This window comes from Ovis aries, chromosome 8 (assembly GCF_016772045.2).
Source record: "Ovis aries strain OAR_USU_Benz2616 breed Rambouillet chromosome 8, ARS-UI_Ramb_v3.0, whole genome shotgun sequence".
In the NCBI taxonomy this organism is placed as follows: Eukaryota; Metazoa; Chordata; class Mammalia; order Artiodactyla; family Bovidae; genus Ovis; species Ovis aries.
This window is the reverse complement of record NC_056061.1, coordinates 40,513,145-40,528,229: the sequence shown is the minus strand read 5'-3', so window position 1 is coordinate 40,528,229 and position 15,085 is coordinate 40,513,145. Positions and strand designations below refer to the sequence as shown.

General features: G+C 36.4%; 1 protein-coding gene across 1 annotated transcript in view; it reads left to right on the top strand.

Moving 5' to 3' along the window:
• UFL1 (UFM1 specific ligase 1) overlaps positions 1–15,085 on the top strand; it is a 67,823-nt gene that overhangs the window by 47,054 nt on the left and 5,684 nt on the right. Inside the window, exons 9-15 of the mRNA XM_004011263.5 lie at positions 1,193–1,368; positions 2,703–2,882; positions 4,612–4,732; positions 6,977–7,093; positions 10,045–10,162; positions 11,228–11,394; positions 11,570–11,700. Coding sequence (XP_004011312.3) covers positions 1,193–1,368; positions 2,703–2,882; positions 4,612–4,732; positions 6,977–7,093; positions 10,045–10,162; positions 11,228–11,394; positions 11,570–11,700 — 1,010 coding nt within the window. The remainder of the gene's footprint in view (positions 1–1,192; positions 1,369–2,702; positions 2,883–4,611; positions 4,733–6,976; positions 7,094–10,044; positions 10,163–11,227; positions 11,395–11,569; positions 11,701–15,085) is intronic.

Here is a 15,085-nt window from a genome sequence, read left to right as displayed (position 1 = left end):
TTTAATCATTAAAACAAGTAGTGCTGTGTGTGTGAATTAGACACTCAGTCATGTCTGACTCTTTGCTACCCCATGCACTGTAGACGACCAGGCTTCTCCTGGTCCATGGAATTCTCCAGGCAAGAATATTGGAGTGGGTTGCCATTCCCTTCTCCAGGGGAATCTTCCCGACCCAGAGATCAAATCCAGGTCTCCTGCATTGCAGGCAGATTCTTAACTGCCTGAGCCACTAGAGAAACCCAAGAGATAAGTTACCTAAAAATAAGTAAACCTATAAGTCATTAGCGTTCAGTTTAAATGTGTGCTAGAATGAGTACTGGTTTGACTTACATTTTCTTGACTTTCTATAATGTGCCTTTGCAGCCAAGAACTTGAATTAAAATTTTGTTGTAATTAATTTTCTTAAATATTATTATTTGAGGACAAAGAGAGGTTGGTAGCTATCTCCAGTAATGTTAATGGCTGCAAATTTAAGTTTTAAATATTTTACTTTTTACATACTAGTTCTTTTACTAGTATAAATTAGACTAGAGACTTGCTATCATCAGTTGTCTGATAAAACATTTGAAAAATAAATTCCATTCCTTTAGCTAACTGTGATAAGCAAAATTTCAATTTTTGTTTCTCTAATCATTACATTCCTTTATCCTCAGTTCTAATTTTATTGCCCTTTTTTCTTTTGTCCTCATGCTTCCCTTCGACTCCTCAGTTGGAGAGTAAAAGACAAAGCAGGATTAATGAAGTACTTGAACCAATTTATCTACAAATATGTTCAGTAATAAAAATTTGGGAGTGTAACATAGGGCCCCAGTGGCTCAGCAGTAAAGAATCTGCCTGCAGTGCAGGAGATGCAGCAGGGGCCAAGGGTTTGATCCCTGGGTTGGGAAGATGCCTTGGAGAAGGAAATGGCAACCCTCTCCAGTATTCTTGCTCGAAAAATTCCATGGACAGAGAAGCCTGATGGGCACACTACAGTCCATGGGGTCTCAAAGAGTCGGACACAACTGAGCACGCGTGCAAACACGGCACAAGGTAACATAACCAGGAAGGAGGCTGTGATATGTTTTATTCTTGAAAAATTCCATTAAAATACAATGCATTCCCAAAGAATAGATTTTGATAGAACTTACCATTTTGTAAGAATTCTAAGAGTGATTAACAATTCTATTCCAATCTTGTAATGCATTTCTAGAATTTGATGCTTTGTCCAGACTTGGAATCCCAGATGCTATGAGCTACATAAAGAAAAGATACAAGACTACACAACTCTTGTTTTTGAAAGCAGCTTGTGTTGGCCAAGGACTTGTGGATCAGGTGGAAGCATCAGTAGAGGAAGCCATCAGCTCTGGAACATGGGTTGATATTGCAGTACGTTTTATCTTTTTCTTGTTAATTTTCCTTTAAGCCCAGAGCAGCTGGTATTTCACTAGTATATGACCATTTTAAGAATTAGGATACAGCTCTCAAAAGAGGAATACTTTCATGGTTGAGGGAGGGAGAGGGATATTAATGAAAATGATAATTTCAGGTAGTAGAAAGAGCTGAGAAGAAATGTATTTTGGAGGCAAGGATATCAAGAATTGAAGTTACGTTGTGAGTTTATGAGAGGAACGAGGTGTGACTTGTAGATTTAGGGCCTGATCAACGAAATGAAAAGTGGGTCCATGGTTAAGATGGGCGAACAGTGGGGAAGAGAAGATGGGAGCTGGGTTCTGGACACACCTAGAGGCACAAACCAAGTTGTTTTGAACAGGACATGTTTTTAGGTATGAGTTGAGGTAGGTTAGGGAAGCAGTAGGATATGTGATTTCAGAGTTCAGAGTGGTGATAAAATTAGAAATATGATTTGGGAGGTTGTTCAGCATATCAGTTCAGTTCAGTCCCTCAGTCGTGTCCGACTCTTTGCGACCCCATGAATTGCAGCACGCCAGGCCTCCCTGTCCATCACCAACTCCTGGAGATCACTCAGACTCACGTCCATTGAGTCAGTGATGCCATCCAGCCATCTCATCCTCTGTCATCCCCTTCTCCTCCTGTCCCCAATCCCTCCCAGCATCAGAGTCTTTTCCAGTGAATCAGCTCTTTGCATGAGGTGGCCAAAGTACTGGAGTTTCAGCTTTGGCATCATTCCTTCCAAAGAAATCCCAGGGTTGATCTCCTTCAGAATGGACTGGTTGGATCTCCTTGCAGTCCAAGGGACTCTCAAGAGTCTTCTCCAACACCACAGTTCAAAAGCATCAATTCTTCGGCGCTCAGCCTTCTTCACAGTCACAGTCCAACTCTCACATCCATATATGACCACAGGAAAAACCATAGCCTTGACTAGACGGACCTTTGTTGGCAAAGTAATGTCTCTGTTTTTAATATGCTATCTAGGTTGATCATAACTTTCCTTCCAAGGAGTATGTGTCTTAATTTCATGGCTGCAGTCACCATCTGCAGTGAGTTTGGAGCCCCCAAAAATAAAGTCTGACACTGTTTCCACTGTTTCCCCATCTATTTGCCATGAAGTGATGGGACCAGATGCCATGATCTTCGTTTTCTGAATGTTGAGCTTTAAGCCAACTTTTTCACTCTCCTCTATAGATGGTTCCAAAACCACTGAATTAATGAGATCACTTAGGGAGGGCATATATATAACAAATGGTTGATCTGTATTATATTGCATTTATACTTTGTTTTCATTTTGTTTGTAATTCTAGCCTCTGCTACCCAGTTCCTTATCAGTTGAAGACGCTGCAATATTGCTTCAACATGTAATGAGAGCACTCAGCAAACAGGCTTCAGCTGTAGTCTTTAGCGATACTGTTGTAGTCAGTGAAAAATTTATAAATGATTGTACAGATCTGTTCAGTGAACTGATGCACCAGAAAGCTGAAAAGGTATGCCAGATTTCCTTTCACCTACTGATTTAACAGTATTTTCACGTTATAGTCATCTGATGACTTTTGAAAATAAGGTAAGCAGTATACCCAAACTGAACACTGTGTCATACATTATTTTCCTTCAGTGCATCATTCCTTTTTATTTCCTCTCCTGGATTTGTTTTTCTCCTCCTTCATTCCCATCAGAATATAGAAGTTAGAACATAGGAAGCTGATTTTATAAATCAAAATCTTATCAATGAAATTATACACTTATCACCTGAGAGTATTTGTCCAACATTAAAATCTGTAACAATGATACCGGTGGATTATATGCATAATATAGAGTATATCTATTTATCAATACACATTATATTTACTGTGTCTAGCAGAGCCTCATAATTTTACCTATTTAGTAGTTACCAGCCAGATAACTTACTGAGGAAAGAAATTGTTACCATCCAAATTGATTAGTTCCTCAGAACAACTACTGTGGAAGTGTTTAGAAGCAGAGGTCATACCATGTCTGCTTTAATGACTGCTGAATTCATGTTTCTGGTTAACAGCACCCCCATAATAAAGCCTGCTCACAAATAGGTAGAAAAAGCCCATTTATTATCTCAGACTGTTAATTCATGAGGGCCTATTAAGTATATAATTTTTGTTTATCTGTATTCCTTTTAAGCTCCTTAATAGTCTTAAAAATGACACAACTTTTCTCTATTTGGCCTGCAAACCAGCAGAGAGGAGTATAAAGTACACTGGACTGATGTCTGTAAACCTGAGTTCTAATTTCAGCTTGTTTACCCTGTAGGTGTTTGACTAATAGACCTCTAGTTCCCCCATCTTCAAAGAAAAGGATGATGCCTATTCTTACAAGGATAAATGTGAATTAAGGAAGTGTCTGATACATGTTAGCTACCAGTTAGTAAATGACTACATTATTATTTTCATTGTGACCTTTTACTAAACTGCAGTTTAACACTGTCTTTTTTCTTGTTTTCCTCCCTCCAACCACAAAAATAAATTTAGGGGAAAAAAAATTCCTTTGTTTGAACTGTCATTTCAAATAAAATGACACTCAAACAAAATGATATAACATTTCATTGAAAAACTGAAAAGGAAATATTTTCAACAAGAAAATGTTTTTCACTACAGATTTAGAACCATTTTCTGAACTTTGAAATAGTTCATTGTTTCTAACATAAATTTATAAAAAAGCTGAGATCAAGAATGAGTCCAGAGTGGGGAAAAGTTTACATGACTAAGTATGCAACTCATATGTGATCATTATTGTGGGAATGGAGATTCCATTATCTTTCTTTTTTTTTTTTTTTTTTTTTTTCATTATCTTTCTAGTAATCTCGGATGTCCAAGTGGTACTGGACCATGGGAATCTTGAAAAGAGAGGGAGAAAGGGTCAGCTGTTAGGCAGTGGCAAAATTAGCCAATAACATTTAAAGACGATTACATCCAGTACTGTGTGGCCAGTTAGTTGTTATGTGATCAGGCATAGGATTTCTCATTACCTGGTGATAAATACAAAAAGTCAAGGACAACAAGGAAGGAGATTGATTTGGGGCAAGGACTAACAATCTGAGTGGCAGCTGAGACAAAGCTCTATAATTCTTAGCAGTGAAACCAAACAAAAAACAATTAGAATATGAGTATATAAACAAGTTTTATTTTATGCATTTTGTAATATTTTGTATTTTTGCCTACAAAAAATAAGTATGTTTTATTTCAGGAAATGAAAAATAATCCTGTTCATTTAATCACTGAAGAAGATCTGAAACAAATCTCCATTTTAGAAAGCATTAATACAAGTAAAAAGGATAAGAAAGATGAACGAAGGAGGAAAGCAACAGGTAACAAATTATTAATAACATGGAAGATTCAAGATGAGTTTTTTATTCATTGCAGTGAACTTTGTATTGATCAGACCTTTAGGAATGCCTTTTTGTTTAATTCACCTGCTGATATTAACCACATCGTTTGCTAATGAACTGATAATAAAAATGAAAATTTTGATGGTTACTCTTTCATTTTGTGAGAATTAAGCTAATTTCATGACTTCCTGTTCCCATTGCTCTTTAATGTTCCAGCCCTGGTAGCTTTTTTTTTTTCTTTCTTGATTCTCAGACTTTGCAAGTTTATGTTCACTTCTACCTGGAATGGTCTCATGAATTCAAGTAACTGTTTCCTTCTTATCATCAAGAGCTCCCCTTGAAATGTCAGTTCCTTACAGAGGCCTCCCCAACCACTACCGAGAATAGTAGACAACACTGTCAGTCTCCATATATTATTCTCCTAGCTTTTTACATCACTTTTATCACTGTGATGTCTTTTATCATTTTGGAATCTTCTCCATCTCATTTATTATTGTTTCCCTAATACTTAGAGCACTCCTTGGCATATTTTAAGTGCTCCATAAGTATTTATTGAGTGAATGAATTTCCTGAGGGCCTGTTTTTATGTATTCTTTTAATTTAGAATCACTGGAAATTATCCTAGGTATCACTGGTATACTAGTAACTTGCATTGGGAAATTAACATGTATTTTCCATACTTTTTGTAGTATGAAAAATTTTATTAGTGTTATATCAAGGTTAAAGAAATTAGATATTCAATGTATTTAACCAATAAATACAGCTATACCGAACATGCATTATAAAAACTTTATTTGCTCTGGAAGTTCACTACTTCAAGATTATTTTTCTCTTCAAAATCTTTTTATACAGAATCAATAATGGTATTTTGAAATTTCTCTATTCTGGGAAAACTATATGGTAAATTACTGTAATCACAATTTTCATAGCAATGCATATTTTGTTAATTGAAGATTTAAATCCACTTAATCAGTTGGTTGTACTTATATAACTAGTCTGTTTTATATCCTTAAAAATTCAGGGTCATCTGGTGTTTTGTTCTGATACTGATGTTATAATAGTTTAATTACAGTTCATGGAATAATATCAAACATATTTACTGTAAGAAACTTATTACCAAATGTAAAAAACACATTCACTTTAAACTTTTATTTTGAAAGTTGTGTTTTTCTATCATAAAAGCAATAGAACTTATAGAATATGATGAAATCTAGGTGGCTCAGCTGATAAAGAATCTTCTTGCAATGTGGGAGGCGTGGGTTTGATCCCCGGGTTGGGAAGATCCCCTGGAGAAGGAAATGGCTACCCACTCCAGTATTCTGGCCTGGAGAATTCCATGGACTGTATAGTCCATGGGGCTGCAAAGAATCGGACACGACTGTGTGACTTTCAGTTCACTTTGACATTAAGAGAATTCTACTTAGAGTTTAGAAAAAAAATCTTTGTTTATATATATATATCATTCTATTTTAAAAATGAATCTTTTATGAAGAAATATGTTTTCAATATTTTTCAATGTTATAATCCCGTTATTTTGTTGAATAGATATTTTAAATGTAGATATATAATAGAGAAATACCTCTAATTTATTGATAGTGTCTTAGTCTGTTTCTTGGTTTGTATTTTTTTAGTCTTTATTTAGCCAGTATGTGATTGATATTTTTCCACTTAACCTATTTATGGTCAGTATTTATTGAGCACCTGTTATCTGTCCAGCATTGCCTTAACCCCAAGAATGAGAACATTAGTGAGAGAGGCTCCCTACTGTCAAGAAGTTCATTCTTTTTTAGGATGGTGGGAGAGTCAGCATGTCTCCTGCAAACCTGGGGAATAATCTTTCAATCAAGAAGACAAAACCAAATTTGTGAGGTACTGGAATAGGGGCTGTTAGTGAGGCTCTGGTAACAGAGATAAGCAACTTAGGATACTTTTGAGAAAGATAGAAGGAAGGTAAAGGGATAGCTTTGGCCAGGAAAAAGTCAAAGCTTCAGAAAATAGATGTTATTAGAGAGAGAACTGCATTTAGAGTAGATAGGCTATCTAAGTGAGTTGCTTTAATTCAAATATTTCCTTATTATTTATTTTTATTGTTTGAATTTTAGAAATATTTTAATAAACCACAACATTAAAAAGTGGCTAAAAGTTAAGTTTATGTGGCAATATAGTGTCATTATTTCTAAAAACAGTATTAGGTAATACTAACTAATGTCATTTTCCCACCAGAGGGCAGTGGAAGTGTGAGAGGAGGAGGTGGCAGCAATGCCAGAGAGTACAAAATTAAAAAAAACAAGAAGAAAGGAAGAAAAGATGATGACAGTGACGATGAGTCATCTCACACAGGTGTGTAGCTCATTTCGCTTCTCCTTTGTATGTGTGTGATTTTTTTTTTTTAACTTTCTTAAGATGCATACAGTGAGGTGTCTGTGATTATGCAGGAAGTCCTTGCTTTGCAGAGTTTCAGTGGGCACAATTTCACAATTAAATAACACCAGTACCCCAGCAATGCAGTTCATACCTCAGTTACCAGGGTAGTGTACTGACTGAGTGATTGCATAAGGTACAGACTCTGCTGCTGGTTCCTTAGTCCATAGACCACATAAATAACAGATGTGCATCGTGATCCGTGACAGTCACATCGCTTATTTCCAGGTTTGTCAGAGACTGATCACTGTGCGTCTCTTACCTTGCTTTATGCACTGAAAACACAGCATGTAGTTGTGTTACCTCCTTGTCCCCCAGCGATAAATCCATGTGACATTTCACAAAAATGGATAATCAAAAGAGGAAATTGGCCAACCAAGATGAATGTGTGGCAAAGGAAAGTGATAACACTGGAAATATGGATCAAGAATAAGTGGAGCTGTAGAAGAAATACCTGACTGTGGGAACGCTGAAGTTGCCTCTGTTCAAGAAACTCCAGCTGTGCAGAGGAGCTTGGTAAAGGCACACTTGACGTGGATAAGCGAAGTGATTATGACAGAAGGATAAAGATGTCTTCAAGGCGTGAAGGAAGTGGCAGCCCACTCCGGTGTTCTTGCCTGGAGAATCCCAGGGATGGGGGAGCCTGGTGGGCTGCCGTCTCTGGGGTCGCACAGAGTTGGACACGACTGAAGCGACTTAGCAGCGGCAGCAGCAGCAGCAGCAGGGCGTGAAATTGACAGAAAAGCTTCACCTTAAAGGAATTCTCATAAGTGTTTCACAGTGTTGAGAGGGCAAAGAATAAAATGTTGGAAGCTGATTGAGAGTTATAAAGGGAATATGACAGCTTGCTCAGGCCTAGAAAAGATGCTTGCCCTGTATTTTAAGTTACAGGATGAGAAGAAGGTAAGCAGTGTTCAAATTATTATTGATTAGCTTTTTACAAAGAAAACATTTTCATTCTCAGTGTTTCTGATGCACTAAATTACAGTGTACTAAATTAAAATTATTAGTCTTATTTTCCATTTCCATATACATTCATAACCAGCAATTTAAATGTTTTCACAAATATTTTTAAAAGGTTACAGAACAATCATAAATTTTCCCATTGTTTATTAGAAACATTTTACAGTTACAGCTTGCATAGATTTTTATGGTCTCCCAGCTTCCATGCAAAGCAAATTAGAACATTTTATGAAAAGTGACTCTCTGAAAATTTAAGTTAAAAATAATTTTATCCATGTTTAATTTTTATGGTAATAACCTAATTGGTTGGTTGCTTCTATCTAAGCAGGGGAACTAGATATATGCATCTTTCTCTATCTAGACTTTAGTTAGTATTTGGTATGGTTAAGTTAGCAAGACACATCTTACTTTGCTTTTCTAAATGTATGATTTTTTTGTTTGTTTTAAAAATTAATGAAACTATGATACCTCCCCTTCTCCTCTTCCACAGAATTTATTATTTATTGGCTTGGGAAATATAACTATCAAGTGACAAGACTTCAGATGTTAATACACCACTACTTATAATAGAACAATTGCTTAAGATCCATCTAAAGTATTCTAAAATAAGTCAAAATAGGTACTGTTCTCAACATACATAAAGCAATATTAATTAACAGAAAATTATCTTAGAAACTGTGAACTCAACCCTTATTTTTCATTAGCATTAAAACTATTCTGTGTGAGTTCCTCAGAGGTTAAACAAGGAGTTAGTGAAGGGGCATTTAAGAAAATACTTCTCTAAAATCTGTAGTCCTAAGTAATTGAGGCATTGTGATACTCCTTTTGTGTATAGTTTAGTAGGAGAGGAGCTAGAAAAGAATTTTTTTTAAAAGCAGTTTCAGTGCTTTTGAAAAATTGTTTTGTTGTAATCTCAGAAATGGGGAATGCAGTTTGATTCTCAGCTAAAATACATGCTCAACTCTGTGTAAAAGATTACTGGAAGGAAACAATACAGTTTAATAACTAGTCAAATACCTACAGGAAGCAGACAGAAGTCACATACTATTTGATGTCAGAGAGCAGGAATGAATAGCAGAACTCAGGGGAAAAAACGGATAGTACTTTCCTATCTATCCTAAAGCTACAAGTAGTAGCTGTACGTAGATCTTGATGCATACTGAAAATTGATTTTTGAGCTATTCTGTTATCTCTAAGGTTTTATTTTAGAGGCAGTAACCTAATTTAGCTGGCAATAATCACTTTTTTATACTTTAACAATTAATTATGGAAATATTGTTAGCTTTCTTTGCAACCCATACTTTTCCAAGTAAGTGAGTAGGCATGACATTTCCTCAGTTAACAATTATTTCCATTACATACAAATTTTCCTTGGCATAGAATTATTTTTGTGAGAGCAAAAATAATTATGGCTGTAAAATTGTAGGTTTTTTTCATCCATGCCTGTTCAAAAAGACAGTTTTTAGCTTCATTCTACTAGAATTGTGGTTCATTTGATTATAAGGATGATTTTATTTTTAGTAAATATTTATAAAGAAGGACAGTCTGCTCCATATCCATTGTTCAACAAAAAAATTATCCTAAGATTTTAACAATCCACTTGATTGTTTTGATTTCCAGATATTTGCATCATCCAAATTAGATTAGGGGAAGAATCATCATTACTATTTTTGATTGACATGTAGAAAACAAATTAAAATGTTATTACTTGAAATGCCACTATATTTGCTATTTTAACAGTGTTTTCATTGCTTATTTCTATTTGACATGGGCAATTTTGGTGACAAAAGTTAACATTAGAGACTTTATGATCAGCAATGAATAAATTACTATCTTATTAAATACATTATTTGCTTGTAGGTTGCTTATTTTTGTTGTTTTTTTCCTGTGGCTCATTTTTATTACAGGAAAGAAGAAACCAGAGATTGCTTTTATGTTCCAGGATGAGATTGAGGATTTTTTAAGAAAACACTTACAAGATGCCCCTGAGGAGTTTATTTCTGAGCTTGCAGAGTATTTAATAAAGCAAGTATATGTTTTTTGTTTTATGGTAGAAATTTAGTGAGTTATTAAAATTTTCACAACCTCATTGAAAACATATAATATTGGTGTTTTCAAAACTTCAAATTTAACAGTCACTGAATTCCAGATTTTGTTTGCTTATAGAAGTAGTTCTACAAATATTTAAGTGTGCTGGGCAAGGCAGTGCCAAAAATACAGGGCAGGAATGTGTAGGCAGTCTCTTCTCCTTCTCTCTTCCAGTCCCAGTTGGAAGAAAAACAACATTGCATGAAAAGTAACATCTACAATGAAAAGATTATTCTCTGTCAAACAGAAGATAAACAGTGCACTTTTAGAGAGAAAATAAAGTAACAAACTGCCCTCAGAGAGAATAAATTTAGACAGCACTGCCTTGTAAATGAGCCAGGCTAAATTTATTTTTATACAGAAATAAATTGTATGTAACGACTATCCCTAACTACCATGAAGTTTTCCCACAAGTTAGTCTGTGTGTATAAGCTTCTCTAAATGCAATCCAGGAGCCCAGTGTATCTAACTTTTTGAATTTAGAAATAGAGCTTTTGTAGTCAATTCTTAAAAATTTTAAATGAATGCTCTTGTGCATAAATACGTTACATTGTTATATTTTTCATATATGAAAAGTCAAAATAGTTATTATTAACTATTTGCCACTACATTTTAAAAGTCTATTCTGTGTTTAGCATAAGGATTTTTTAAAATATGGATCTTTTTATAGTACTTTAGAAATTGAGAGTTTAAGTTATAACTTATTATTCCTGAGGATGGGAAACATTTATAATCTGCTCTGAACTGAATTTGAACTGAAGCTTTTGTTAAAACCGTTTTTCTTATTGTCTTTAGTGCAATAAATTTGATTATAACTTCAAATTAATTATTCTCAATTTTAATTTCTGGAATTAGAGGAAAAATTCTTGTGAACCATTCTCCAAATCTTATTTTTTTTAAAATAGAGATCTTTTTAAAGCCTTATTTCCATAGAAGCAAAATTTCCTATCTACATAAACCCAGTGCATTTTAATGAATTAAATATATTTATCTTATTCATAGACCTTTAAATAAAACTTACCTCGAGGTGGTACATTCAGTTTACATGTCTTCAACTTCTTCGGCCTCTGGAACTGGTAGAAAGCGCACGATCAAGGACTTGCAAGAAGAGGTTTCAAACCTTTACAATAATATTCGATTATTTGAAAAAGGGATGAAGTTCTTTACAGGTATTGTACTTAATAGTGTGTTTTCATTGATTCTCAGTTGTTCTCAGACATTCGTTTTATTTTTTATTTTTATTTATTTATTTATTTTTTATTTTTTTTAGTTTTTTATTTTTTAAATTTTAAAATCTTTAATTCTCACATGCATTCGTTTTAATAAAGCATCTTTATTTTCCAGATGATACCCAGACTGCTCTTACCAAACACTTGCTGAAAACAGTGTGTACTGATATCACTAATCTCATTTTCAACTTCTTAGCTTCGGACTTAATGATGGCAGTAGATGATCCTGCAACCATTACCAGTGAAGTAAGTTAGTGTTTTTCTTGCCACTCTTGATGTGTTTTGCTTTGAAGTCCAGGCACATTTTTTCTCACATCCTAAAAGGAAAATGAAATTCAGGAAGGAGTTTTTAGAAATCTGTCAGCTTTTTAGTTCAGGTTTAGTACACTGCATATACAGTTGCTACCAGGACTGGAAATATGACCAGTCTATTAACAGTAATAATAAAAGGAAATACTAGTCATTGTGTCTGAAAATGCCTCTAATAAATATGATAACGTGCATGCTTGGCCGTCTACTTCCTGTTAGCATATAGAAAGTAACAGGAGAACATCACCTCTTTTAAAAAAGATAAATATGCTATTGGGCTTCCCAGGTGGCACAGTGGCAAAGAATCCATCCAGGATACACAGGTTCAATCCCATGGACAGAGAAGCATGGTGGTCTACATGCAGTCCAGTTCAATTCAGTTCAGTCACGTCCAACTCTTTGTGAACCCATGAATCGCAGCATACCAGGCCTTCCTGTCCATCACCAACTCCCAGAGTTTACTCAAACTCATGTCCATCAAGTCAGTGATGCCATCCAACCATCTCATCCTCTGTCGTCCCCTTCTCCTCCTGCCCTCAATCCCTCCCAGCATCGGGGTCTTTGCCAGTGAGTCAACTCTTTGTATGAGGTGGCCAAAATATAGGAGTTTCAGCTTCAGCATCAGTCCTTCCAATGAACACCCAGGGCTGATCTCCTTTAGAATGGACTGGTTGGATCTCCTTGCAGTCCAAGGGTCTCTCAAGAGTCTTCTCCAACACCACAGTTCAAAAGCATCAATTCTTCAGAGCTCAGCTTTCTTCACAGTCCAACTCTCACATCCATACATGACTACTGGAAAAACCATAACCTTGACTAGGCGGACCTTTGTCAGCAAAGTAATGTCTCTGCTTTTCAATATGCTATCTAGGTTGGTCATAACTTTCCTTCCAAGGAGTAAGCGTCTTTTAATTTCATGGCTGCAGACACCATCTGCAGTGATTTTGGAGCCCCAAAAAATAAAGTCTGACACTGTTTCCACTGTTTCCCCATCTATTTCCCATGAAGTGATGGGACCAGATGGCATGATCTTCGTTTTCTGAATGTTGAGCTTTAAGCCAACTTTTTTACTCTCCTCTCTCATCAAGAGGCTTTTTAGTTCCTCTTCACTTTCTGCCATAAGGGTGGTGTTATCTGCATATCTTTGGTTATTGATATTTCTCCTGGCAGTCTTGATTCCAGCTTGTGCTTTATCCAGCCCAGCATTTCTCATGATGTACTCTGCATATAAGTTAAATAAGCAGGGTGACAATATACAGCCTTGATGTACTCCTTTTCCTATTTGGAACCAGTCTTTTGTTCCATGTCCAGTTCTAACTGTTGCTTCCTGACCTGCATAGAGGTTTCTCAAGAGGCAGGTCAGGTGGTCTGTATTCCCATCTCTTTCAGAATTTTCCAGAGTTTCTTGTGATCCACAGAGTCAAGGCTTTGGCATATTCAATAAAGCAGAAATAGATGTTTTTCTCTTGCTTTTTTGATGACCCAGTGGATGTCGGCAATTTGATCTCTGGTCCCTCTGCATTTTCTAAAGCCAGATTGAACGTCTGGAAGTTCACGGTTCACGTATTGCTGAAGCCTGGCTTGGAGAATTTTGAGCATTACTTTACTAGCGTGTGAGATGAGTGCAATTGTGCAGTAGTTTGAGCATTCTTTGGCATTGCCTTTCTTTGGGACTGGAATGAAAACTGACCTTTTCCAGTCCTGTCGCCACTGCTGAGTTTTCCAAATTTGTTGGCATATTGAGTACAGCACTTTCACAGCATCATCTTTCAGGATTTGAAATAGTGCCACTGGAATCCCATCACCTCCACTAACTATGTTCATAGTGATGCTTTCTAAGGCCCACTTGACTTCACCTCCAGGATGTCTGGCTCTAGGCGAGTGATCACACCATCGTGATTATCTGAGTCGTGAAGATCTTTTTTGTACAGTTCTTCTGTGTATTCTTGCCACATCCTTTTAATATCTTCTGCTTCTGTTAGGTCCATACCATTTCTGTCCTTTATCGAGCCCATCTTTGCATGAAATGTTCCCTTGGTATCTCTAATATTCTTGAAGAGATCTCTAGTCTTTCCCATTCTGTTGTTCTCCTCTATTTCTTTGCATTGATCACTGAGGAAGGCTTTCTTATCTCTCCTTGTAATCTTTTGGAACTCTGCATTCAGATGTTTATAGCTTTCCTTTTCTCCTTTGCTTTCGCTTCTCCTCTTTTCACAGGTATTTGTAAGGCCTCAGCCATTTTGCTTTTTTGCATTTCTTTTTCTTGGGGATGGTCTTGATCCTTGTCTCCTGTTCAATGTCACGAACCTCTGTCCAAAGTTCATCAGGCACTCTGTCTATCAGATCTAGTCCCTTAAATCTATTTCTCACTTCTACTGTATAATCATAAGTGATTTGATTTAGGTCATACCTGAATGGTCTAGTGGTTTTTTCTACTTTCTTCAATTTAAGTCTGAATTTGGCCCATGCAGTCCAGGGGGCCACAAAGAGTTGGACTTGACTAAGCATGCATACACAAATAAGCTCTGTAGTATACAAAATCTTCTTTTAAGCTCATCAGATGACCCAGATTGGATTTAATTTCACCAGATAACCTTTCAGAGAATGAAGGTGACTATCCAAAGAGGTAGGATAGATAGGGAGAAGAGGTGTCTGTCACAGAGACTAGAAGTAAAGCAGCTGAAATATTAACAAGTCCTTAGAGGTCTAGGCTAGCACAACAGTTTAGAATCCCATGAGACAGCCAGAACAAGGTGGGGAGAGGGTGAAGAGTAATGGTGTTTAGTTATTTTGAAATCAGGTTTTATTTCCTCCTAATTGTTGCTGTGTCAGCCCCTCTTTCCTGTTGAGTTGCACATCCCTTATCAGAGTTCTGACCAGATTCTATAACTTTGCAATTATTTTCATTTTGTGACACTGTATCATTTATTTAGACTGACTCCAGTTCATTTTCTTAAGTTCTAATCTCAAATTCAAAGCTCCTCTCTTCCCTTCTTGCGGTGTAAGGTGGAGCTATGGCTCCCATTTGCCTAGAGGAAGAAAAGTATGGTCTGCCCCATCCTCCTCTCCTTCCACACTCTGAAGTGAAGTGAAGTGAAGTCGCTCAGTCATGTCCGAATCTTTGTGACCCGATGGACTGTACCCTACCAGGCTCCTCCCTCCATGGGATTCTCCATGCGAGAGTACTGAAGTGGGTTGCCATTTCCTTCTCCAGGGGAATCTTCCCAACCCAGAGATCGAACCCAGGTCTCCTGCATTCCAGGCAGACGCTTTAACCTCTGAGCCACCCTAGATTCACTTAAAGTTGGAGATTAGAAAGAATGAA